Source organism: Vidua macroura, chromosome 9, assembly GCF_024509145.1.
Source record: "Vidua macroura isolate BioBank_ID:100142 chromosome 9, ASM2450914v1, whole genome shotgun sequence".
NCBI classification, from domain to species: Eukaryota; Metazoa; Chordata; class Aves; order Passeriformes; family Viduidae; genus Vidua; species Vidua macroura.
Genome location: NC_071579.1, coordinates 24,925,273 through 24,952,254, shown reverse-complemented (window position 1 = coordinate 24,952,254; position 26,982 = coordinate 24,925,273). Strand labels below are relative to the sequence as shown.

The window sequence follows — 26,982 nt, the reverse complement described above, 5'->3', positions numbered from 1 at the left end:
AAACGATTATTTGTGGGTTCCAAAGTAACTGTATTACTGACCAGGAATGGGTTTTTTTTGAATAGGAATGCTCCATATTTCTGTTACTTTGGTACAGCACCAAGGGGATATAGTAGAACTGTGGCTTTGAGAAACAACCCCAGTGTAAGTAATACTTTTATTTTCATTTTTAAAATTGTGCAGCTGCGCATTAAAGAGACTCATTCGAGGAACTCTGCTTATTTCAATGGGACAGCTTTGTAATTAGCTAACACTTGTTAAGTAAGGGTCACAGCTTTAGACCTGATTTCTGTCCTTAAACTGCTCTGAGATCTTTGGGGGCTGCACATGAAATAACAGCACTATGTATAATTTACAGGGTGTTGTCAGTTGAAAGCTTCTCTGCATTTCATGTATCCAGCACCGTTCAGGCCAACTGGCAGTCAGCTCAAGATAATGATGCCATGATAGGAAAGATAGTCAGAAGTTGCCAAAACTATTAGACAGCACATCTGCCTGCTGGCTGCCAGAATCAGCACTGAGCTGCCAGCACCAGTCTCTTGGGTAGAGGTTGAAACACCTTCCAGTGTAATCCATGTGTCACAGCTCTTCAGAGACACAAACAATGGCTTCAGGTGGCATCAGGATATTTCCACTGTGTTTCATCTTGTCCAGGTTAGTAGCCCTAGTAACAGCAGAAATACGTGCTAGATGCACCAAAAGTGATCAAGACTGGCAAACCTGAAATGCAGATTTTTTTCTTAAGGGCGTTTCCTTCAAAATGTTTTGATATTTTGATGTCTTCTGCTTGGCTCTGAGAGCAAAGCAAGTGTAAGGCACTGAATGAGAGCTGGTTTTCATAGAGGAAAATAGCTGTTTTCTGCTTTTATGCTGATAATACAAGTTCTCAGCACTGATTGTTAGAATAATACTGCTGGCAGAGGGAGAGACATGGAGAGACAAGAAGGATCATGTTTCATGGGCCATAAACTGGGGCACACTAAAATAATCCTCTCAGATATGGTCAACTGAATATGAATCCGTGTAATCTTGAACACACTCTACGTGAACTCAGAATTAATCATTAGAAAAAATGAACCCATGAACACAGAGCTAGATGTCAGGAGGAATATTTTGTTCTCATGGTGAAATACTCAAGACCAACTCGTGGCATTGTCCTACAAAGAGCATCATAAAATCTAACCCAAAAAATGTCATTATCAATTATTTGCTGAGAACCTGACTGTCCCTTGCTCAGTATATTAACATGCCTTGTGGCATTTATTTTCCAAACAGATTAGGAAGTGCAAAGTCTGTCATTAAAAAAAGCTCAGCTGGAAACCAGTGATGTTTTCCCCCTCTATAGAAGCCTTATTCCTTCTAAGACTGATATTTAGTAATCCTTTGAATTCATACTTCAAACAACTTGAAAGGTGAGCTTTGGTTATAATACTGACAAGTCTGTGAGTTTGATGTCTCCAAGTCTGGAAAAAAGAGATGTCTGCTGCTCTGGTGGGGCTCCTCACCCTGGATGTGGAGTCAGTGATGAGCATTGTGGTGGTGGTGGGAAAGACAGAGATTGCAGTGTCCTGAAGTTCATTCCAAAGTTCATTCCAAAGTTCAGTCATCATCAAATTTGTCAACATATAGGCACATAATGGGTCAAATGTGTCCTTCTGGGAGGAAAACAGATTATACTTCTTGTAAGGATGGAGCAGCAGGGGCACAAACCAGTTACTTTGCAAGGAATCCAAGTGAGTGTTTCTTGAGAGAAGGAGTCCCAGTATCTCATCCACAAAGAAAATATTATCAAATAGAATTTTGATTTCTATTGTTTTTCCAGAAAAAATATGACCAACTGTGGAGCATTATTGTAGGATTCCCTAACCCCTGGTTCATTGTGACTTCGAATGTCTGGGGCCACTGTACAGATCTCTTATCCTCCTCTGTGTGATAATGGGTGGGTGATATACAGACTTATCATCCTCCTTCTGGAGCCCATGATGTACCTCAGAAAGGAATGAGAGACAGAGGGGAGAGTGAGACTTCTTAATATGCCTTGGGAATTCATGGCAGATCTCGAATCTCTCAAGGAATGTTTTTCTTGTTTCACTCCATTGGGAATTGTCTCTGACATAGTCAAAAACATGTTCAGAATGAGTCTCTTTCATTTTGTTGGCCTCTCTATTGCTCTTGTCACTGACCCAAAACCTTTTGATTTTTTTTTTTCTTCTGACGTTCTTGAGCTAATTGGCCTCAATGAAAAAGTGGTTTGTTTCCTGCAGAAACTTGGCTGTGACAAAAAGTGTGGAAGTTGGGAGAAATCTGGGATAGGCCAGTGTCAAAGGGCTTATAGCCCAGAATAGTCAGCCAAAATATAGTGTGAGAGCATCATAGGTGGAGCTCAGTCGAATGAAAAGTTCTGCAGGGTTTGGGCACAAAAATGCCAATAGGGCCAACAATTAATTTCTTACTTCAGTCAGGATTATCTCAGTTTCATTCACAAAGGAGCAGATAATTATTTAATTGGATAATTATGGGCTGGATTCATTCAAGAAGGCAGTCTTCTGCCACAAGAGGCAAGTGGCAAGAGGCCATTCCTTAGGCAGGGGGATCTTGTCTGCTGTTCACATTCTGCTCGCCTGTAATTGTGTCTGCCCAGTGCTCTGGAGCTCTGGTGTGTTCAAACCAGCTGGAAGTAAGGACCCCACATTGCACAAGAGATGTCTTCTGGGTGTTTTTCATTGAATTCAATGAGCACACAAGGAGAAACTTTGAAGTGTTGTAAATGAAAGTAAAGAGCTAGACTGGACAGGTTTGCAGCCCCAGAAGCAAATGGAGTGCTGTGAGTTGAAGACTGAAGGAAGCAGTTTCCTCGTGTACTTTTCTGTAGTATAAATCTCTGATCAGATCCCTTGGATTCAATGAGAGTCTTGTTACTGACTTCAAGGGAAGTAGATGGAACTCTGCAAAGTGGTATTTTGGCTCTGAACCTCTTGTCTGTGGATATGACTTTAACAGCCAGGGAAGGTCCCATCACCATGTTCAGGCTTTAAGGTATTGCAAGTAGATCTCAAGAAAAAGAGAGAAGCCAAGGATCAGGAATTTCATCCACATTAACAAGACCTGGGACTTAGTCTAGAGCAGTGGAAATGATTTATGTCTTGTTTTGTTGGCTGAACCAGATGATTGAAGGAAAAGTTATATTGGGTCAATGGTGAACAAAAACGTTTTCATTTTCTCACCAAAACAAAAGCCTGGAAGAAAATTCAGGCACTGCAAAGTGTTTAATTTAATGTCCGTGTTTGTGTTCTTTTTGAAATTGAATGTACGCATAGTCCATTTCAGTAAATCATTACTGCATGCTTTGAAATAAAACTGTGATTTTTAAAAATTTTTGGGTTTGTTTTGGAAACAGCAAAGGACAGTATTCCAGCACTCTTAAATTCCTCATCAGTATTCCTAATGTAATTTGGGAACTATTTTGGCTATCAAAAAAAAGATCTTTATTTTTTTGGCAGATGAACTACAGAGTGTAGACCATTCCCACCTCATGTACATCTAGATACCAGCTCCATTATGAACTCTGTTTAATCCTGAGACCCACTGATTTATCTGTAGAGCTGGTACTTAATACAAAGACACTCAGCTTGAGAGCATAGCCAACAGACATGAGGGAGAGAGAAGATGGGAATGTTCAGTTTGTCCTTATGGAAGCTTTCCTTTTCCAAAATGAAGTCTTAGCTGGGGAGGGATTACTTTTCTTCTGTATCTATATATCTATCTTTTTTTTTTCCTAATAAAAATTCAGTAATTCCTCTTTCTCTGAGTGATTTCTTAATGAACTGTCTTTTATAATCTTCGGGCCAGTTGCAGTGATGGTTTAAATCAGTGTGACTCAGCTAACACTATTTAACTTCTAACCCATAAAGCTTCAAAACACACAGTCCCTGATTTATCTCAAGCAAATGACTGCTTCCCTGGAGCCGGCTAGGGCTGCTGGTGTTATTAAAGTTAAGCAGGAGTCTCCATGTTCTGCTGTGTTCAAGTTTAAAGAGTAAGGTGATGACACTTCTCTTTTGCTTTTGTAATTTCTTGGAGTTGTTCTCCTTCCCTTCGGTATGTGTGGTTTAAAAGCAGTCCATCATGTTGCAGACTCTATAAACTGTGGGTTGCTTAATTTGTGTGATTCATAACACAGGAAAAAAAAAAAAAAAAAGAGCCATCATCATTCTTGGTATTACATCCAGCTCTGTTACCCAGAGCATTGACCTTGACCAGCTAATGATAGGTATTTAATATATGTGTGTGTCTGTATATATAGATATAAATATTCATTATGTGAGGTCTGAGATCGTAAGGGAATGCTGGCAGTGCCAAGTTTTGTTCGATGGTTCAGCTGTGCCAAACTCTGGGTTCCCTTAATGTACCATTAGAAAAAACCCCAGGCTTTGCTTGAATGTCATCCAACTTTATTAAGAGAAAGATCAAGCGTAATCTTATTAAGCTTGTCACTCACAAACCATAAGGGTGCAGCCTTGGTGTGTCTGTTTGGTCCACATGTGCGAACAATTTTGCCTCTTGATACTCAAACAGGGGCTGTTATTCTTTAATGAGGGCTGTGAATAACAGAGCTACAAATTGCAAAGCTTGGTGATGTGCTCACACGCTCGTGTGTTAACAGAAAGGGGTGAAGGTGGGGATTGTTTGTTTGGATTTTGACATGTTCCTCAAGCACGCTCGAACCCACACAACCACAATGTTTTTCAAAAGCTGTTGTGTATATTTTGAGGTTTCTGAACTTCCATAATAACTTAGTCAGCTTTTGAATGTGACCATGTGTCAGAGTGGACAGCTGTATCAGGAAAACTTCACAGGAGCACTGAATCTCCCTCTTTTTGGTTTCACTTGAAGTCTGCTCCCTGGGCCAGTATTATGAGGGGATGTTCAGATAAATTGTGCTTGCCTTCATTGTTGCTCCTTTTCCCCAGTGTTAACAGCTGGGCAGCAGGAGATAACAGTGGAAACCACTACTGTTTATACCAGTGTAAAACCAAAGTACCGCAGTGGGGACTCAAATCAAATATTTCTGCTTGCTCAAAACATGGATGTATATAGAAATTCTGTGTATTTATATAGAAAAAACCCTAAATTGAAACTGGTCAGGATGTTTGGCCATGTGGCTGAGAATAGATCTGTGTGGGTAAAACTCACAAAAATAACTAGTAATGAGTGGACTGTTGAGACACATTTGATAGTCTAATAGGGAATAAATTTGTAATAAGAAGAACTTCTCCATAGACATAGTGTATATGACTTAGTACTTGAGGAATACAGCTTTCCAAGACTTTTAGTCAATTAAATTTTGAATTTGTGAACAAGTTATCCTTTGTCCATGGGGATGTGGGGGCTTGATACAACTGTTTGCATGCCCAGAGTAGCTTACAAATGGAAGCATTTGTAGGATTAAGCTCATCTCTGCTGGGTTGGGATAAGTATTCATACACCATCTTTGCAGCTGAGAATCTTTAATTACTGCAGGACTATGTTCTGTTCTTTTCCCACTACACAGATGGTCTCTCTGACAGATAAGATTTACTTACCCTTCTGGTAGAGCATTTGCCATTGCTGGCTGGAAACTCCCAGTCCTTCCACCACAGGACCTTTAGCCAAAGGACTATCTGTCCTTCACAAAGCACTTCTGTCTTCAGTTTTGCTTTTAAAGAAAGAAAAAATAATTAAGAAAATACACGGCCGTGGAATCTCCTAATTTTGTCAGTGTCCTCTGGAGATCCTTATTCTAATTTATACCAACATCTTTAGTGTCAAAGCTGATCAGATCCATCATGCTTAGGCAGAGCTGATCCTGGTTTATGATCTGTCATGCCCAGGCAGAGCTGATCCTGGTTTATGACATTTAGATGCACTAAAATGGGTACTTTCTACCCCAGTTTTCTATTATTCCACATCTTTGGCATGCTTTACATTTCAAAGGAAATGTAAAGATCTTTTCCAACACCACAGGTGTCTCAGGGTCTTGTAATACCATATTCAGCAGCTTCACAAATATCTGTAGTGGGAAACAAGTCAGAGTTTGCACCTCCTGGAATGCCACAGAAGCAGCAGTCTGACCCCAGTCTGAGAGCGTTCTGTGGCCTCTTGGGGCTTATTTCTCCTGCTTTCCCTCTGTGGGAAGGACCTCAGCCTAGGGCCTCAAAGCACTCCTTGAAAAAGCCCCTTGCCTGCACTGGCAAGGCTCATTATGGTGCTGCAAAGGAATCCTTAGCTGAATTAAAAGGCTGAGGATGATCTTTTAGGGCAGGTTTCCACTGCGTGGTTGAATGGATTTGGAGATGCCTGGTGTAGCTTGTGAGGTGGCAAATGATCTACGTAGCACAGAGCAGTTTTCGATGGAGCAATTAGCTCAACCCTTGCAAGTCGTGCAGCTGCGCCAAGCTGCCTTTAGAGCAGCGCCAGCTAAAACCACAGAGCAGCACTACGTGTAATTGCCTTTAATCCATGATCAAGGACAAGCTTGGAATCATGCCTGCTGCAGTGTGCTCCTCTGTATGGCAAAAGGGAAAGGCTTGAGTCCAAACTGGAGACCAGGTGGTGTCTGTTGTGCTCAGTGGGGACACGTCTCAGCAAAACCAGAGGGCATCCAGCAAAAGGAGGGAACACACACCTGGGCACAGGTGAATCAGGGTCCATGAGCTCCCTGGAGGACTTGCCCTCAGCTGCTGATGGAGACCATCAAGGGTGTCCTGCCTCCAGGTGTTGCACTGGCTGGGCAGCTTCCAGATGTTACCGGTGCTGCACGGATTAACCTGGAAGAAAAGGCCATTTCCAGGTTGGGGTGACGCTCACCTTATTCACAGCCTCATTTGTGAATTTTCAGGGGTGTTTTTCTGCAACAACAGTGACATCCAGTGGCCAGCTGGATTTTTCTGGGAAAAGAACGAACCACAGTCAGTCTTAACAATGTGAAGTTTTTTTATAGATTAAAAAATCCTGACTAAGGAGGCTCAGTTTTGGTTTCCTTGAAGAGTTTCCTTTAAAAAAAGAAAGTCTGGTGAATTGGTTTCTGTTTTTCTATGTCCATGGGGTAGAAAGCATCAATACTCTCTGCTCTAGCAAGGAGTTTGTTCCGTGTCCATAAACTCCAGGGGGCTGGCAATTTGCTGAGGAATCACTCTGTTTTGTGCTAAGGCATCACCACGTTTTTCACTTATGAGATGTCCACAGTCCAAATAAACCACCAGAAAGGAGCTCCTGGAATAGATGAAGAAAGCAGTGTAGTCTGTAAATAATTGACTGAGAGGTCAAAACTAGAAAGAACAGGCAAGGATCCGTGTCCTGCCAACTGGGAGCTTTGATTTGTGGTTTTCAAACTGCTTTTCAAGCAGAAAATGACAGCTCATCTTGTAGTCTTTTGAACTAATTTCATAGATTCAACAGACATTGCCCCCAAATAACTTTCCTGGAATGGTTTGATCTCACACTAAAGCAGAATAAAGCTTAGTTCAGTTTAGAGCTGTCTTGTGCAAACTAAAGGAACTTGGGGAAGCAGGTTCCAAGCAAACACAGTGAAGTGCAGTTTCACACCAGGCTTGATTACATTGTGGACACAGTATATTGTAGGAGTCAAATGCATCTATGAGGCCAAAAACGGACAGACTCAAGAGTCCAGCTCACTTCTGAGCCTGAAGATAGACCATGGCCCTCAGCCCTATTTATTTCCTATAAGAAGCCATTTAGTGCATCCTTATTACCTGCCAGAAGCCTTTGTCAAAGTCAAGCAAAGGTGCTGCATTTCATAACACTGGCTGTGTGCTGAGAGCATCTGAGGTCCCACATGGTCTGGTCCTTGCTGGGCTTCAGAGGTGCCTCCACCAGTTCAGTGAGATACCCTGCTTGCAAAAAACTGTCTTCCTGACTGAGGAGCTTTCCAAGGCCCAAAGCTGCCCTGAGCTCTGACTCCACCAAGTCCTTGAGGTGTTTTAGTGCTATGTTCACAGTTACCTTTGCAAAGAAGGCAGGAGTTAGGAAATCTAGTTTCTCCCTCTTACCCTGACCTGTGCCTGGCTTTGGCAAGCAGGTCCATGTGCATTCCAGACTGTTTGGGGTTGGCTCAGGGGATTTGTGATGGGATATGAAACCCTTCTCTCAGAGGCTGCTTGCCCTGCACTGGCTGTTCAGGGGGCCGGCAGCAGGTTCTGTTGAAAGAGCTGATAACTGTGGTTCAGGTGGGAGAGGGTTGTCTACTTCAGCAAGGCTGCACATGCACTAATAAGGCACCTTGGGTACAAAAAGAGGCTGCATTTCCTCACCTCATTGCTTGAGGCATTGGTGACAGCTGGCAAAGAATGTTAAGACAGTGCATTTCACACCAGACTGTCTGCACTTGGGGGATCTGATGGTCCCAGAGATGCCTCCAGCACCCTGGGAAGACTCTTAGAGGTGCTGAGTTTTCTTTAGATTTTCCTCAGAATCATTTCCTTCTCTTCTTCTGCAGTGTTAGGGATGGTGAAGTACCAAGATTTTGTACATTGACCTTGTCCATTGGAGAGGGTCCCATGAGGGACACAGAGACAAGTTCCCTGTCACACAGCTGCATGACTGGCACACACCTCCAGTCACACCCTTGTGTAGAAAGGTATATTCCCAACAATATAGTTCAGTGAGGAGCATGCACCTTAAAAAAAAATAAAATAAAAACAATGAAAAAATAAAATGTCATCTAGTCGTGGCATTCTGCTAGAGGGGAAAATGCCAATAACCATTCTCCATGCAATATCTCAGACTGAGTAAGCCCTGCCTTTACTCACAGTAAAACTGGGGACAAAGTCAATCAAACTTCTGTTTCAGCCCTGCCCACATAATTTTCCTCCTCCTTATTTTTTGCCCTGGTAAATTGATGCAGCTTATTCCAGCAAACACAACCAATACATTTTACAGAATAAACCCTTCAAATATTCAGGCTTTGTTGTTTGACTCTCAAGGGATCCTATGTTTTCTTTAAGAATATATGCTGAAATTGTCATTCTGTGTTGGACCTTCTCTCTGTGGAAAACTCCTCTAATGCCACGTGAGTGAAGCAAGAATATGAAATGGCCCAAATGGTCCTATAATCAACCAAAGCCCTGACAGGACAGCTCCCTGTCCCGTGCAAACTCTGGCATGACAAGAAAGGTGGGGGACAGGGCAGAAAAGGGAATGATGGGGAAGAAGGATGGGCTGTGTGCAGTGTTCAGGAGCTTCTGGGCAGTAGCAGGGTGGCTTGGTGGGTCACCATGTCTGATAGACACTGAGGCTAAAGGAGCTCCTTAAGCTCACATGGTGAATGGAAAGAGACTTGTACAGAGGGCTCATGTTCTTCCCAAACCTAGTGTTTGAGCTGTTGGAATGAATTGCTCTGTGGAGGTGCCATCCTCTCCAGTGAGACTCACCAGCACAGACCACTCTCTTCATTTGGAAATGTCTGACGCAGCTACAAACTGACACAGAGGGCAGAGGAGATTCTTAGGAGGTGACCTCACTTCAGCTCTTACTTGTGTTGTTTTTCTTAACCCAAGTGAAACAGCTGGTTTTGACTTGGAAGAAATTGGAGCTTTTTTTTCCTCCCCGAAAAAATCATTTTATTGTTTACCACATATGTTTAGGGCAAGTCTGCTAGGGAAAGTGCTCCAAGACTTCGAAGACAGCAGAGAACTGAGTGGCTGAGCTCACATTATGGCAGTGCATTGAAACTGGTAACAGAGGGCTGTACCAGCAAGGAGCCAGTTCCAAACTGGTAAACTCTGTCCCACCTCATGCTGAGCCTGTTGAGGAGTGTGCATTGCACTCCATGGTGCTTCTGGAGAAGGATTTCCATGGTGTGACATTTGAGTACCTCAACAATAGCTCCCATACCCTTAACAGAAGGGCTGCTCAGAAAGGAAGATCAGAAACGGAGAGACATTGGGGGAGTTTATTATACTTGGGGGCAGCAAGGAAATAGAAGTCTGTGGGAATCTATCCTTCACATTGAGATGCTCCAAGTATAGAATTGCACTGCAGATCTCTGAGACACCCCAGGGAAGCACAAATCTGTGCTCTATTAGCCTGGCGTCAATCTGGAATAACCCCCTCTACTTTTGGCCCCTCATCTCTCCATTCTCCCTCTGGCTACGGTGTGGCCTTTCTCCAGAACTTGTTCTGTAAGTGCACTCGGGTGAGAGGGGAGAGAGGTGATTACATGCAAGAAAAGAATGAAGGGGAGCCATGGGAGGATTGCTGGACCTTGGATTTGCTGCACGCTTTGGCTTCTTATGTGTTATTGCTGTGATTGCCATGACTGTCCAAAAGCGGCTATGAGTCAGTTCCTCACAACTGCACAGAATAACAACATCAAACGAGAGGAAAATGATTTCTCCATCTGCTTGGAGAACGGGTGGCATGATGTAAGGAGTCTATGATGAAAGCCTGCTTTACAAGACCATTGCACGTGGCTTGTGCAAAGTATTTTTTAAGGCATGCTTTGGACTTGGACACTCCTGCCAAACAGGGGAAGAGGAAAGCTCGTTCCCTGCATTTCCAGCTCTCTTTCACAGCTTTTTGCATAATGCTGCAATTTCCAAGTGCAAAACCATGTCCTGAAGCAGAGCAAAAGCCAGCAACCTGGGGTGACAGACTTTTCTGGAAGGTGGGGCCTTTGATAGTCCCATTCTCTTTGGAAAGCCCACAGAGCTCTTGTTTCAAACCTGAACACCAGCCTGTAGGAAACTTTTGTTACATCTGGTCTGGTGTGGTAGGACTGCATGTCTCATCCTCTGGTATGGTATGGCTCACATTTCATACTAACTGGGGTAGGCTGGGTTCCTTCAAGCCATTTCCAGAAACTTCATTCCCCTGCTGGATCCCCACAAGCATGAATTTTGTTCTCGTTATCAGTAAAGTTTAAAATCAAAATATTCAGGCTGTCCTAATATCATACTCATGCCTAGGTGCTGCCTATCACCCACCTAATCCATTACCTGGTGTCATTCTTTGATAAGATACTTCACATTGGAGGGGTACTCAGGCTGGGGGAATCTTTCAGATATATCTAGGTCCAACTTGCAAAAGCAAGATCTGCACAAATCCAGCATTGGCTCCTTGTCAAAGTGCATTCAAGATACTTTTTAAAGACCATCCTTACCACTAGAGTGAGATTTCAAGGAAGAAAGAGGTTCAAGAACAAAGAGCAGCAATTGTTTGGCAGTGAGGGTCATCATGAGGAAGGCTGAAGAGCCTCCAGTTTTTAAAGCATGTTATTCATTAGCAAAGAAATACGCTGGACAAGGAGTGAAAGGCAATTAAAAATTGGGAGGGTTTATCCGCAACACTGATTCCCCACCATGGGTCTCTGGAACATGTGTCATGTCAGAAGAGAGTAATGTGGAATGGCATGTGGTTCCCAGTAAATTCCTGGTGTTACCCAGAGACCTCTGGGTCAGACTGGAATGCTATAGTGGAGAAATTATCAAATTCAAATAAAAGTCATTGCCTGGAGTGTTTGCTGTAGCTCCTTACTACAGCCGCATCTTGACAAATTCATCTTTGAGCTTCCAAAATACTGAGCCTTGACCATTGTAGAATAAGAGGAATGGAGATGCAGTTTTAGAGGCAGCAGGCAAAGGGACCACAAAGTATTTACCCCGACTGTGAAGGGGCAGCTCTCAGCCCTTTGCCTTTTTCCCTACACTAATTCTTGTGAAGCCTTCCTACCATAAACACTGTGGTACTGCCAAGGAGCTTGAGAATCAGCATCGAGGGAGAAGGAGGAATAGAGGCTGCCGCTTCCTGATTGCAGAGCAGCCCAAGGTCTAAATGGCAACAAAACGTTATACATAATGTCTGATTCACTGTGTGGAGAATGTAAAGAATTGAGACCTCCCGACACAGTTTACATTGGCCCTTTTTATGACTAATTGTGCAGAAAATAGCTCTGCTTGTAGTGTGCATGGAAACAGTTCAGATTTCTGCTGTGTGTCAGCTAATGGCTAGCAAGGCTTTTTTAGCACAACTTCAAAGGCTCTGGCAATGGAGGTCCTTTGTGAGGGAATTATCTCCTGCTCCTTTGTACCCCGTTATCCTTCTAAGCCACAGAACAAAGAATTGCGAAAAGAATAGACAAAGTAATTTGTAGTAGATCTCTAAACCTAGATAAAGTACATAACATTTGCTTAAAAACATTTTTTCTGCTTCTGTCATCAAAACATGGTTATAATTTTTCTGTGTAGGAACACCCAAGTTCATCTAACTTTTGAGGGATGCAACCTGATGCTTAGGTTATTGATGAGGGTCACTAGGATGTCTGAAATGGAAAAGGAGAGCTTTAGTTTATGTGGTCAATTAAAAAATACATGGCTGTCAAGAATTGGCTGAGAAGTGTCTTTCTCTCTGCCTCAGGATATTCCACTAAGAAAGGAAGAAAGTGCATTCTTTCAGCAGTGTGTTTGTGCATGGATGTGCTTTAAGGAAACCACGTATATTTCACATATTTTTTACATGTTTTTTTAGTAAAAAAAAAAAACCTAATTGATGGTTTATTCTTTCTTTCTTCCAGTGAAAAACGAAACCTCAGGGAGATAAGGAAACACATTACATGGATCTGCTTTCTGTAGTCCTAAGCACCATTCTTAATTAAAAATAAAAAAGCAAACCAGGAATGGAAGGTCTGTGATTAATGTTAGCAGCCATGCTGTATAATGTGTTCCTCCACTGTCTCCAGATCCTTGTCTCAAAAAAACAAGATGTGAGTGAAAGGAGAATAATCTGGGCCTCATCAAATTTAGTAAGAAACCCCCTCTTAAGTGCAGCAGCCACACTGACTACTCCACTGTGTTTGCGTTGAGGTTCAAACTACAAAATTACTGTGTTTAATACTGGGTCTTGTCCTCAAGCAAATCCCATGAGTATCTCCTTATCCTCAGAGGGTGGAAGAATTGCATCCACACCTGGGTGTTTTTAATCTTCAGCTGTTAGGGATGGCTGCTCTGCATATCTCCATGCCCAAGTACAGACTTTCTCTTCAGGTCCCTATGCAGAAAATGTTTTATGTCTGCTTTCTCTCCTTTTCCACTTCCATGGATTTCCCAAGGCAGCTGATGTTCTGACCTCTCGGATCCAGTTTTCATCAGCTGTCAAGATAAATTTGCTTAATACTCCAGGAATGGTTTATTCAGGTTTAGACTGAAGAGGGAATAGTGATGGAAATGCAAGATCATTCCCTTGCCTCTCTAACCTGTCTGATATATCTCTAGATGCACTAAATTTTCAGTCATTATACTTTCTGGAGGTTTTTCCCAGGCCAGGAGGAGAAATTTTAAAAATATTTAAGCAGAAGCATACTTGCACACACACACACACACATATATATATATATATATATATAAAGCTTTTTTTTTTTTTAATCTATAAATAAAAATTAAATCCACTGATGTTATAAAGGATATGACAGTTACTGCATACTCTTTTTGCACTTTTGAGCAGCCAGAGGCAGCAATTCAATGTTTTTCACTGATGCTGAGCTTAATTGTCTCTGATATGCAGGTTATTTTGTTTTCATCACATAGGCTGTCAAAGTATTCTGTTGTTGTTAATATCTAACAAGTGAGTCCTTAGTTGTGTGTGACTAGGGAGAGTTATTTTATGTAAGATATTTCTCATATAGAAGATTTTCCTGGATTTTAAAACTAGAATGGATAATTATGATGGACTTCACAGCAGGAGGCAGGCCAGGACAATTCTTCCAGGAATTCTTTAACCTTTCATGTTTCACATTATCTACCTACACTGGACCTCTCAAGTGCCACCTTTTTCCTTAAACCTCCCCCTTCCACATCTCTGATCCTGAGGAACTCCTTGCCATGGGATAACATGGATCATGTTGGGAAATGTCTGTGTGGGGTGGGAAAGACTGCTGGTCTGCGCTTGTATAATTTCATGTTTTCAATCACTAAAGTAGAACATGATTTCAGTTGCTTGTGCTGTGCATGAGTTGGCTACAACAGCGTTACCATGATGTAAAATGAACAGGTGGATACAAAAACATCCTTAATATGTGAATTCTGACTGGACAGAGAAGTTAAGACAAATAGAAGTCAGAAATTTTCAATCAGGTGGAGAGGATGTATTAACAGGGCAAGCTGGTGATGAGATGAGTGGTAATTTACCCAGATGTACGTGGATAATACAAACAGGTACATTCTAAGCAGAGTCTAAAGGTTAAGTTTTGCAAAGACTTGCTCCTGCCATTTCCTAGTAGTTGTTAAAGTTTCGGGCTCTGTTGATGTATGTGCAATGGAGAATTATTTGGGGGTCAGCTCAAAGTTGGATTTTGCTTTTGATTTTTTTATTTCTTTATATTTCTCTTCTCTTGTTTGAACCAGAGCATTGAAAATATTTTAGTATGTATTGGATTGTGGACATACAATGAAATAATGATGATGTTCACATGGATATTTGTGATTAAGATTTTAATTTATTTGGGAATCTGAAGTTGAGGGGTTTTTAATTGAAGCTGGCATTCCTTCCAATTAGGAAAGGCAAAATTAAAAGAACAAACACTATTGCCATGCTGCCCAGCAGATCACTAGTCCCAGTGGCTGGCAGCTTTCAGCATGATATCCACACAGAGGGCAGGAATGGGAAGTCCAGGAAGTGTCACTTTTTGGTCTTCATCCATCACTTGAAGGGACTTGCAGGCTCTACTGAGGAGCTGACACTGTTGGCAGACCTACCATTGTGTGGTTGAGGAGTCAGAGCTTTTGCATAGTTACTTTTTTCCCTGAGTTTAAAAGAGTTAAAATTGGTTTCTCTTGTGCTGTCATCTTGTCAAAGATTTGCTGGATTCAGGACAATTATTTACATTAAGAAATCTTTTGGCATTTAAGACTCTGGCTCAGGGAAAATAAAGTGGACTCAGAAATGTCTCGGACTCTGATACCTTTGACTTTGGTTCCTCAGTGTCACTTTGCCAGTGACAGAATGGGGACCTTTGTTTGCCTTGGCCACTGCATAAAAAAACAGGATATGATCAAATCCAGTTAATCATTCACAAATGTCTCATTTCTTGAATCTCTGAGGGTGTATAACACATTTTTGGGACTGTTCTTTGCTGCTTTGGCTTTTGTTATAAGTAAGTTAGAAAGGAGAAAATCAAATTTTGAGTTTTCTTAAAAGGAAGTGGAGGAATCCTAGAACACGCCAGGGCTCTGCAAATGTACATTTAATCATTTAAAGAAATATCTTTTGGCTAAAAGCTCTTACCAGCACTTGCAAGTTGCACTCAAAGCCATACAGCTACATCGTTCCAACAACTGAGGCGCGTTAGCGCCCTTGTTGGCAGTGGGAGCAGAGGGATGCAGGCTGAGCAAATCCTGGGGGCTGAATGCTCTCAAATTCATCAGGACTTTGTGCAGGGTGAGTGAGGAATCTCGGGGGAGACTCCGCTGGTGGCTCCATCAGCTCCTTCCACAGCGGTGTCCTTGGAGGAGTGCTCAGGCACCTCTTGCCTGCTTTGATTTTTTCAGTGCAAAGCATTTGGTTCTGCTGTGGAGCCAGGCAGTCAGAGACATCTCCTGCAGACACTTCCACTGTGCTTCAGGCAAGCACACGGTCTCCAAGCAGCAGCAGCAAACCAGAGGAGTGAGTTCCTACACCCCACAGCATGGTGGAACTCCCTCCTCCAAGATGCCACAGGCACGTGGAGGCTTGGGCACATTCCTGGTGAATTGGTCTGTTCAGAGCTGGCAGTGAGGTGCAATGACCTGGGTATAAATGGGGGTCACCTGGCCCTGCAGAGCTGGAAGTTGATAGATATAATGGAAGAGGATTGTTCTGTTCTTCCTCCATGTCAGTCATGGGTGCAGTTGGAGACAGGTTACAGTGCTATGCAGATTTTAATAAACCCGTTTGTGGACTTTTTGCTCCCTTACTTTATATATCCAACCCATCCTGCAAACAGTGTGGGACTCAACAATAAGTTGAAAGCTTTGGCTGGATGACACTCCCTTATTGAGTTTGTGCTCAAAGCCCTTTGAGGGCTCCCATTGACTCCGGTGGGATTTGGTTCAGATTTCAAGTATATGGGACCCCCTTAAGTGAACTCTTTCAAGGCCTGTACACACTGCAATACTTACTGGGCTCCTTGTTACTTCTGTGAATAGGAATGTGACCTTTACACTTCTAACAAAGAGCCCTGAATTACAGGACTGAATCTTCATGTTTTGGGAGAGATAAGGTTACCATCCCAGCTCCTCCCAGCCCCACTGTGCAGGTGGCTGAATGGCTGATGAGGCAATTCCCGAATCACTGTGGTTTTAGTCAGACGAGTGCTGAACATGCAGTATAGCAGCCTGAGTTTCTTCATTAGCACATGTCCATGAGCAGTGATGGTCAGGGTTGTAAGTTGTTCCATTTCAAGAGTCAGAGCCCTAGTAGTATCCTTTTGCCACTACAGGGTCATTCTGATCTCCACCTTGGAAATTTATTTAATCAGTGTACATCCAAAAAATGGTCACAGTGGAAGGCAAGACTAGCAACCCAACTAGGTTTCCTATTATCCACCCAGTCTCTTGGCCATGTGAGGGGAGGGAGGGATAAATGAAATGGAAGAAGAATGTGTTCGGGCTATATGCTGTCCCTTCCTCTGGTCTAGTTTTTGGTACCCTTGACTCCCAATGCTGCTGTTCCAACAGGAGAAACTCAAGCAAGTGAGAGTAGTGGTTTGATTGACAGTGCTATTTTCTACCTGTATTTTAGGTCACTTCCTGGGTAACAACACTGTGATTGATGTACTGAGACAAGCAGGATTTGAAGTGGAGCACACCCCTCCTGGACAACCAATTGGAAAGTAAGCAGCTGCCCACAGATTATTAATCACTTTCTCTCCTTTTTTCTCTCCCTTTTTCTGTGACTAAGCAAGATCATTGCATTAGTATAGGAGGTGGGTGAGGAACCTCCCTTTCCCACCCAATTTCCAGACAAAAAGTGCATTGTAAAGCATCCATTGTGTGAGTTTGGAAACATATGGAGCCTGAATGGCTGGTGTTTTTGTGGGTTTTTTCCACTTGGGGACATTATTTATATCACAGCTGCTTCATTATACCAGCTCAGAAGTGCCATGGTTTCTTTAAAGAAACATTTCATTCAGATCATTTTCCCTCAGAGCTGTTTTTTCTTTCGCTCTCTGTGGGGTTTTTGTTGCTTCTCCATTGCAGACCTCTCTGTCAGGCTGCTGTTCTTCAGGTGGAATTTCAGTTTTTCCTGAAGGACCACATTTAATGTAGCAGATGCATCATTGAAAGTGTGTTGGGCAGGTAGAGAGCAATTCAGTATTCCCTGAGCTTCTCCATATATCTGGTCAGGTAAAGCAGGCAAGAAGGACTGATCAATAGGCTCTTGGCAATCTTTATTAGTATAAAATAAAACATGGCAGAAAATTGTCCTTAGCTGGTGAAACAGACTTCCTTCATCCTGCAGACTTTTCTTTTTCCTGGCCATTTAAATGAGGTCTCTGTCTGAAGAAATCACAGACAATAAAACCATGAGGGCTGGTGAGAGACCATCTAGCTTTGCAAAATCAGCCTTTCCCCTACATTCTGCAGATAAAATTTGGCCAAGGCTACTCTGTCATAGGATTGTTATCCTCATTAGGAGAAAGTGTTAGCAGCATGCTCCTGTCCCTGGTGGGCAGACATGACATGGTCCAAAACCAAGGTGAGTCTCAATGAGGAGGATTAATGGCAGAGGTAGTAGACCATGTCTGAAAAAGCTGTGTGCAATCTAGTTGGAAAATCTGGCTGATCTAACCTTGTTTGGGAAACATCCGCAGTGATTCATATAGAATATAATATGGCTCAACTGTACGTAAGTGTTCTTTGACAGAGCATTTATCCAAAATGCTTCTTGGAATCTGTTGAGCAATAAAAGCATCGTTTTAAATAACAATGGGGGAAAGAGGAAGAAAAGGCTGTTAAACACCACCAGTAAGAGCATATATTCAGAGGAGATTTAAGAAGCACTTTGGCAGGGGGAGAAAAGTCAACATGGTGCGGGGAAGAGCAGTAAACACTGTAGCAGTCTGAAGCTGGGAATTTTTTTACTAAAACCAACAAAAAAAAAAAAAAAAAAAAAGCCAGAAAACCCAAGAAAACTGTAGCAGAACAGCCGAGGTGTACCATTCCTAGGTTTCTGACAAAGAAACTTTCCACTCAGGGAAGCAGACGCTTTCTTCAGCAATTTTCATTTAGCTGAAAGTATCATCTTCCCATGAAAAGTGTTTCAACTGGAAATTGTGAAACCATTAATTTATTGGCTGTTGCAAGCCCTTGAGAAGAACTAAAGATGCAGTAGTGTGAGAGAAGCCCAAGAATAGTCTCTGCTCTCTGGTGTTAGGCTATGTCTGTACACATCATCACAGACTTGAAATAAAGGATGGGGCAGGAAACTTGACTCAAAGCCAGTGCTTAATGTTGACTTATTTGCAGAGTGGGGCACCTCTATGTGCACATTCCCCTACCTTGGCAGCAGTGTCTCCTGTTCATGATGTCTTCCCTAAAATTCTCAATCCCTGGGGGAAATGCCCATGAAAGCAAGAGGGCTTGGACTCTGCCTAGATCGATGCGTGTGTCCTCAGCTGAATTGTCCCACACTGGGTAACTTCTGTTCTGTTCTGTTCTCTAACTTTTGTGTCAAGCAGGTTTGCCTGGACTAGAACCCTTATTCCAGTGGGGTCTGCTCTGAACATTGAACATAGAGAACTTTATTAAAGGATAAATGGTTGTGCAGGAATACTGGGTGGAGTCAAGAGGAAACACATGGTTGCCCCCCATAAGGATTAGATGCTCTGTGAGTTTTCCTGTGGTCTGATGATAAAGCAGATCTTCCAGTTCTAGATGAGAATAAAGAAAGAAAAATAAATTACATGGCAAAAAAGTCCAGCATTGCCACTAGACTGAATTACTCAAGGTGCAGAAACAGCAGAAAACTATAGAAATTGTGAATAAAGAGCATTTAAATATATTCACAAGAAACAGCTTTCTGCCTTTAGAAGAAAAAAAGACTCTCAACTGCACATCAGGGACTGTATTGTCATTTTCCTGTAACTGGGGCTGTAGCTATCAGAAGTGCTTGGGGCTCCCTCTTAGAAATGAGGAGGCTGCTGCAAACCATCTTCTCTCTTTTTTTATAGAATAGCTTGTATTTTATGATTTCTGGGTGAGCTCCAGAAGACAGTCTAGCCAAACAGAGTACAACATCGCAATAGCATGACAACTTAATAGTTGTTGTTTTGTTTATGTTTATGTTATATTGTCATGTTGCTGTAATTGAGTGTCTTAAGGAACCTCACATTTTTGTCTAGCCATCCTTTTTTTACTCTTCTCTTTCCTTTTTAGAAGATGAAATAAAAACAATTGAAAGGCCCAGAAGAGGAACTATCTTGCTATAGTGACTGTAGTAACAAGATATATACATCAAATAAACAAATAGAAGCTCAACAAATTTTGAGCTGCTTGTGAAGCAGAAATTGTTTTGTGGGTTACAGAGGTTGCAGAGGTGCAGGTGTTTTCATCTTGATTCTTGTGGAGCCATACATGAAGAGGTATTTCTTTGTGCTAAAGCCCAAAAGAGACATTTCTGCTTTACTTCCAAATAAGTTGAATCAAGGGAATCAAGCCCACTGCATTGCATTCTGGCATTGACAATTGAAAAATTGGATAGTGTTCAGGGAAGATCAGCTGGATTCTAATGTGGAGTTTGGAGGGGGTGGACAGCACATGGAAAAAATGCAAGGGTTGGAAAAAAAATTGAGGCAGCTGCATGCTTATGTTTTAGCAAAGGGAATTCAAAAAAAGTGTTGTGGACAGACTGGAAGCAGAAGAGTGAAGAGGAACAGTTCTAGCTGGCACATAGGAATGTTTGAAAGTATATCAGATTGAATTTGAGGGTGGTTTTGGATGAATATCAATGATTCCTTGACAGTGATTTCCAATTTTTCTCAGGTTAAGTAAGAAGCCCCATTATATGAAAGTAACTTCAGCAAAACACTCATGCTATGTCCTACTTACTACCAGTGCTGCCATGCCAAAAAAGCAAATGGTCATTTTCTTTAATCTCTCTGTTCCCAGAGCAGTATGATTATTACTGTTATTGACATGATTAGTAGTCTGATCTTTATTGTTCAACAATAATTCAGCAGCATTACCATAAATAGGTGGAGTATAGTCTGGTATGATGTTTAAACTCTGCTGTCCATTTTGGTTTTAGAAAGGACAAGAGAATCCCTTTGGTAGAAAATAACTAGCACTGTTCCTATGTATCAGAAAAAGAAAAGCCTTGGGAAGCGTGAAACAGGACAAAGACCAAACCTGTTTATGCTTTCACTTGCATACTGACTGGGTAAAGCCAGAGGATTGTTGGCTTCCTCTGTCCAAAATGCTAAGCATGGGTTATGAAATGGCTGCTCTTTAAGCCAACCAAACTGAATAATACCTAGAGTCTCACATTTCTGTTGTCTAGTGACAAGCACAAATTTGAGCCAAATCCTCCCTTTTCTAAGGTAGTGGGGAAAAATAAAGTGAGATCTTGTCTGGCTGGAAGAGATAGCCAAGACATAGAGGGGTCTGATGGCTCCAGAATCAGTGAACTGGCAAAGAAAAGTTTATATAAAGTACATTTAGCTGGTGTGGAGCTATTTGGGAACTCTTACTGACTGGATTTCTGAAATCTCCTGGCTCCTCCTGTTGATCTGCCTGATGGCCGAGTGTTGACCTTCCTGTGCCTCTTCCAGAATTCCACCAGCTGACTATTGAAAACACCTTCTTTAAAGCTCAGTCCCTTTCTGTAAAAGAAACCCTGTTCTATTCATCATGCAGAACAATGCCATAAACACTTGAGAACTTATTCTCACATTGGCTTAATTTGTTCATTTTGTTGCCTGAGGGAAGTGTCCTGAATCTGTTTGCGTGACAGCCTTCAGCAGCATTCATATTTGCTTCTTATTTTGCTGGCTGTCATCCTTGTCCCCAGATAGAGGCAATGGAATATTAGTGTCTGAAGGCTGAATCAATATCTCATTACTTTGCCCTGAGATAAGAAAGGCAAGTTTGTTTACGTTTGGTTTTGGTTTTTTTTTTGTTTTGTTTTTTTGTTTGTTTGGGTTTTTTTGGTTGTGGGTTTTTTGTTGGTTTTTTTTTTGATGGGTTTTTTTTGTCTTTTGGGTTTGTTTTTTTTGTGGAGTTCTGCCAACTGGCTGTCCCTGCTCTTTTCTGTCTTCAGAAAACAGAGCTGCATGCTTGGGGTTGGGAGAGAGGAGGAGAAGGGAGAAAGTCTCCCCTTAGATGGATTCCAGTGGCTTGAGCAGATAAAGGGCCACAGCTGCTTCACATTTAACTGGAAAGAGCCAAAATGCAAGATCAATCCAGGAAGCACCTGTGTCCATGATGACTCTATTGTTGCTGGGTTCTCAGAATCAGCTCTGACCTTCTGCCATGTGCCAAGCCCTGACGTGCTGCACACCATCCTCTTGGCCAGAAGAACACGCAACAGTGCTTCTTTTTATCAGGCTGCTCTCTCCAAGGATGGGATCAGCGCTGCCTTCTTTCAGAATCAGGGAATTCAGGATGAATCAAAGAATTCAGCACAAGGTTTTATGTCTGCTTATCTGAGAGTTTGAGAGTTTATTGTAAATTCTCAGAGCGCTGCTGGAGAAATTAATTACCCTTGCTCCTTCTGTTTGCACTTCCTGTCCCAGTTGAAGCACTGTGTCTTTGCTGTTGTAACTTACTCCTGTCCTTCTGTCTGAAGCAAAGAGCTTCCTCTTTGCTTCCCTTCTCCTATAGCATCCTACAGGTGTGATCCTGGCTCTACTGCTCATCGTTGTCTCAGGGTGGAAGTCTCTGCTCCCCGAGGAATGCTCTCTCCTTCCCCGTGGGCTGAAAGCACACTCTCCACACAGTGATGCAGCCATTTCACTCCATCAGGATCCCTAACCCTCTCAAGGTGATGGATAGAATTGGGAAAAATGTTTGACATAACATTCCCCACAGCCCCAGTTTGGTAAACCCAGTTTAGAAGATCCCAGATGCCCTCAGGAATCTCCCAGTACTTGCCAAGTTCCTTGGGATGCCTACAAAGCTTCAGCTTTCTGGTGCCTGCTAGTCAGGGTTGCTCTACTCTGCATAGCTGTTAATTTTTGGATGCGTTAGGGAGAATGTTAAAGTTGTTATGAAATAAGTAGAAGTTCATTCAGAAAATACACAAGTAGGAAAAAAATATTACAAGAGCTGTGACACTTTAATTGGAAATAACTGAATTAATTGAGGAAAAAAGAGCTAAGAAAGGTAGATTCTGGATCCCATCACTTCTGATACAGGTAAAAATGCACCTTTTTTTATGTGAGTGGAATAATCTCCCCATTGGGATGCAGCAGTTCTTCTTAAACCTCTTGTAAACCTTTGAATCTTTCACTTGATCTGGGCCTGAGGATCATACTCCCATCACTAGCTCCCTCCCCTGAGAAGAAATGTGAATCTGTTATTTAGGGGGGCTCTTTGACAACATAATTTCCAGTAAGAGGTACATAGGGATTAAATGGGGTTCATCTGCATGCATTGGTGAATTTATTGCCTCATCTAACATTGGAGAATATGACTACTCAATACTTAAAACACTTAGCCATGAAAATATGCACATTACATTTTCATGTTCCTTTGTGCCCTTAAAATATCCTCCTTTGCAATTTAATTGTCACTGTGTCTATCTTACAGCCACAAAGCCTAGGCCAGCCAAATTAACTCTTAGGGGGAAAAACATGGAAGAAGGTCTCCAAAACGTGGTAGAGAAGCAAAGTCAATTTACAAATTCTCAGCCATAGAAATTTAATTATCCTGTCACTTCCTGAGCAACACATTACTTAGGGACAGTGCATCTGTGTGTCCTTTAGGCCACCTTTAGACACTGAACACCTTCTGAGAGAATGGAATTTAGCAACTTGCTACAAAAAAAATCTGGGAAAGAGCAAGATAATTCATGGTGTTGGAGTAAGAATACAGAACAGAACTTCTCAGGAATTTCATGCTTCACTAGTTCTCCCAGTGGGACATTCACTTTGCTGTATAAACAGATTTTATCCTTGGTAAAATTTCTGGTTTCTTTTGAAAAAATTGTTTCATATTCCATAAAATTCTGTTTCTCTGGAACAAGGCCTCTGGGGAGACCTAGGCTTGCTTCTTTTTGCTCAAGAGCAGCTTGCTTGCTGAGCTGTCCTGAAGCCAGTGCTAAGGTTTCTAGGGTTTTTTGCTGATCTGTAGCCTATCAGTTTTAGGAGATCTGTATCTCATACTCCATAAACTCTCTAATAGTAAACTTACAGAGCCTTGGAGACTTCAAAAGTTCAGAGCTAGTTCTTACCTTATTTCCTAGCCAAATTTCAGCGTTCTTGTTTCCACAGGAGAAGCTGATTTTTCATCCTCTTTCTCCTTCCAGCCAACTCTAATGCAGATCTTTTCACCTCAGGTCATGAGTACGAGATGAAAATTTTGGTTTATAGTTATTAGAGATAAAGCTGATCCAACTTGCACTGAAGTTGTTGGCTTCCATCAGTGCCAGTAGCTTTTAGAGGTCATTGTTAATATGAGATGTTGCTGATCCTCTCCCATCTTCGGTTGTGAGGAGCCGTGAGGGAGTTGGTGGAAAACTCGGAGTATGTTCACACAGTTGTGCAGATGCTTTCTATAGTCCAAGTAAAAAGACTGGCTTTTCCAGAGCAGTGCTCATGGGCATCTTCAGACAAGTGGCCCAGCTTGCTTGCAGGAGGTGTCTGGCTGGTTTTAGGTGGCTAATCAAGTTTTAGATGGTTAGTCATTCTGCGAGATGTGTCACTAAGCTCATTTAAGCCTTTGGAAAAACTGCACCATCCCCTCCCCAGCGCTGTGTTGAAACAGTGAGGTTGTGTGACTTTGTTTGTGTATTCAGCCTGCACTTGTCCTGTGGATTGATGGCCTCCACCCCGGGCGACATCAATCTGGGCTGAAGTGCAGCTGCACTTTGTAACAGCTCAAGGGGCACAAAGGTATCAAGTGCTATTGTGTGGTTGGAAAGATGTCGTTTATCTGAGGAAGTTTGTGCTCTGTTTGCTGTCACTCTGTCTTTGCAATGCCGACTTCTCTTACCTTCACTATCACGTTGTCAGGCAAAGAGACCTCACACATTAGGACAGAGAGCCTTTCCACATCCAGAGCTGACTTCTTTTCCTTCAGCAAGAGGTCTGTGGGCTGTGCTGCAATCGATAGAGCTGCTTGATTTGGCATGAGTGTAGTAATTTAGCTTCCAGGGAGCTCTTTACAATGCACAAGTTCCTAAAAAAGGAACAGAAAGAAAGGAAGTCAATGACTTTTCTCACGGACACTTTCACCTAAGGTTCCTTTAATAACAGTCCCTTAGAAAAAACAATCAAAGATACAGTGTTCTACAGAGAATTTTGCTATGAAGTATGTGTTTTATCTTTCTTGAGTGATCAGGTGCTCATAAGGACATTCTTTGGAGTTCAAATGAGGTTAGAAGCCCTCCAGAACACTGTAATGTGACTGGTGGCATGATTAAATGACTCCCTGGTGGTGGATCTTTTTGTGGCAGGCTGTGAAATTTACTGAAACCTTTTTGAATTGCCCCCACAAGTAGAAAGATACTCTAATGTATATCTGGGAGAGGGTGATTTTGTGTCATTTCTTACCCATTTTGATGCTAAATAGTCTCACTTTTAACAACTCATGATATCTCAGCCAAGCCAGGTGACTTCATGCTGGCCACAAGCCAGCTTTGGTTCTTAAATGATGGTGTGGGTGTCCCTTTGGGAGAATATGGTGAAGAGTCAGGCTGAGATCCATGTATATCAGCCCCTCCTCCTACTTAGGTGCTAGTAGAAGGAGCAGGAATGCCAAAAAGAGTAAATTCTTATAACAGTAAATTAAGGATGGTGAATTTATGAAGCACTTGTCACAGTAAATACCTTAGAAGTCAGAATGCATTTTTGTGTCAAGATCATTGAATCATTTTTATGAGAAGTCAAAGTAAATTCATATGCGATCTGTAAAGAGTTTCATTCATCCAGGAAATCATGTGTTGGGAATACAGTACCCAGATCCAGATCAGATATACTTCAGAGAAGCATTTAGGTTTTAAAATCCTTCCTGAAGCTAAACTGATCTCCAGAGTCTTTGGAGTTTCACCCTTCTCTGGACCTCATGCTCCATGCAAGTGAACATCATGCCAATGTGTTTCCCATTTCCTGGGGATTAAACTGCTGTGTTTGATGACTCAGGACTTTCCAAGGAAGCAGGTCAGTCGCTCATTCTGTCTGAAGTGACCTCAGGTACTCAGAGGACATGTTTTCTCTTCCACAGTGATTCATGATTTCAGAGCAGAAGATCAGCTCTCTTTTCTTCCCACAAAGTTAATTAATAAAAAAAAATTCTATTAGTGGGTGTTGAAAGATTTTGGTTTCCCACCCATACTCCCAAATGCTCTGCATTCCAGGAAGAGTGAAAAATGGACCTGTGAACAGAAACAGGAGGGAGGAAAAATGGATCAGATGCTGTAGATGGTTGTAGGTACAGTGGCTGTGAAGTGATCTGGTGGAAGAATTTCCGGAATAAAGACAGTTTCTTGCAATTGTGATTGCTAAAAATACGCCACCACAGTAATCCAGTTTTGGGATTCATAGGTGCAAATTGAGAAAGGCACAGGGAGTGTCTGGCAGAAACTGAACTATCTGGGCCTCCCCACTGACCTCTTGCTTAGGTGGGCAGCTACACATAATGCAGTTGTTCTGCTTGTGAAAACTGGATCTTCTGCCACTGTCAGAGGCTCTTGTTGGTCAGGAGAAGCACCTGGAGGATTCACCCCTTCGTGGCCACTGTTGACCTGCCTATGCCCATCTGCCTCATGTAGCTCCACCATAGTACAGAATTTTTCATCAGCATCAAGAATTAAATTTACACCCACCACGTTCGTAACTTTTGTCACTTCAGCAGGAAAACAATTGGTTGTCACTTCAGCAAGAAAACATTTGGTCCTACTGAGAGCCAGAATGGACAGAAGGACTAAATTTGGGATATTTCCCGTTCCTACTGTTTTATGGGACATTAGAGCAGTTCACAATTCCATAGTGCCCCTCTCTATTGGTGGCAGCTTGCAGAGGAAAAGACCCAGTTTGGTGCTCTCATTTGTGAGAAAGAGCACACTGAAGTCTTTCTCCATTGATTTCCAGTCAGCTCAGGAATAGTAACATTTTCCTGCTAACTTGTAGCATTTCAGCAGCAAAGTCATAGACAGGCTCCAAGTACTTTAGTACCCAGTGCCCTGTCTGGAAATTAGATTTGCATCTGCTATCATATGACCCCAGCTTCACATTTCCAGATTACTCCTGCAAAAATAAAGGCAGTCCCAGAAATTCCTCTGTCAGGACAGCACATCCCTGTTTATGTTTGAAGGGCTGATACCAATCTGGAGTCCCCAGTGATCAAAGTGCACATTCAGAGATGAACTTCGTGTTGTGTTTGAAGTGAGCACAGCATTTTGAAACGAGGATGAAGCAGGAATAAATCAGGATGAAGGATTTGAGGAATTACCTACTTTACATGAAGTCCCTACTGGAAAGACGTGGCTTGTGTTCCAAAGTTTTCCTTGGAGAGTGCTTGGAAGTTGCACACCATCTTATTTGTGGAAAGCTGAACAGTTTCCTATTGTCCGTGATGTGAAATGCTTCCCAGATAAACACTTTTCCCCTCCACTGAAGAAAAACGATAAAGCCTCGGCAGAGTTGCTGGTTTCTGTTGGCATTGAGCTCTGTTAAAGGCTATAGTTTATATCCATGCCAGAGTCATTAAGGAAAGGTTCCATTATGGAGTGAAACTGGGATAATCTTCAAGGATTTAATAACGTTGTACGCCCACATCTTTGCATCTCTGGATTCAT

At 42.2% G+C, this 26,982-nt stretch overlaps 1 protein-coding gene and 1 long non-coding RNA gene across 2 annotated transcripts in view; one reads left to right on the top strand and one right to left on the bottom strand.

Moving 5' to 3' along the window:
• The window catches only part of TRABD2B (TraB domain containing 2B), a 261,787-nt gene that overhangs the window by 204,388 nt on the left and 30,417 nt on the right, over positions 1-26,982 (top strand). Inside the window, exon 5 of the mRNA XM_053985205.1 lies at positions 16,768-16,858. Within this exon, the coding sequence (XP_053841180.1) occupies positions 16,768-16,858 (91 nt within the window). The remainder of the gene's footprint in view (positions 1-16,767; positions 16,859-26,982) is intronic.
• Positions 18,748-23,923, bottom strand: LOC128811531 (uncharacterized). The gene is made up of 2 exons (XR_008438375.1): positions 23,419-23,923; positions 18,748-18,898 (listed from the first exon to the last, which is right to left on the bottom strand). It is a non-coding gene; the product is annotated as an uncharacterized LOC128811531 (long non-coding RNA).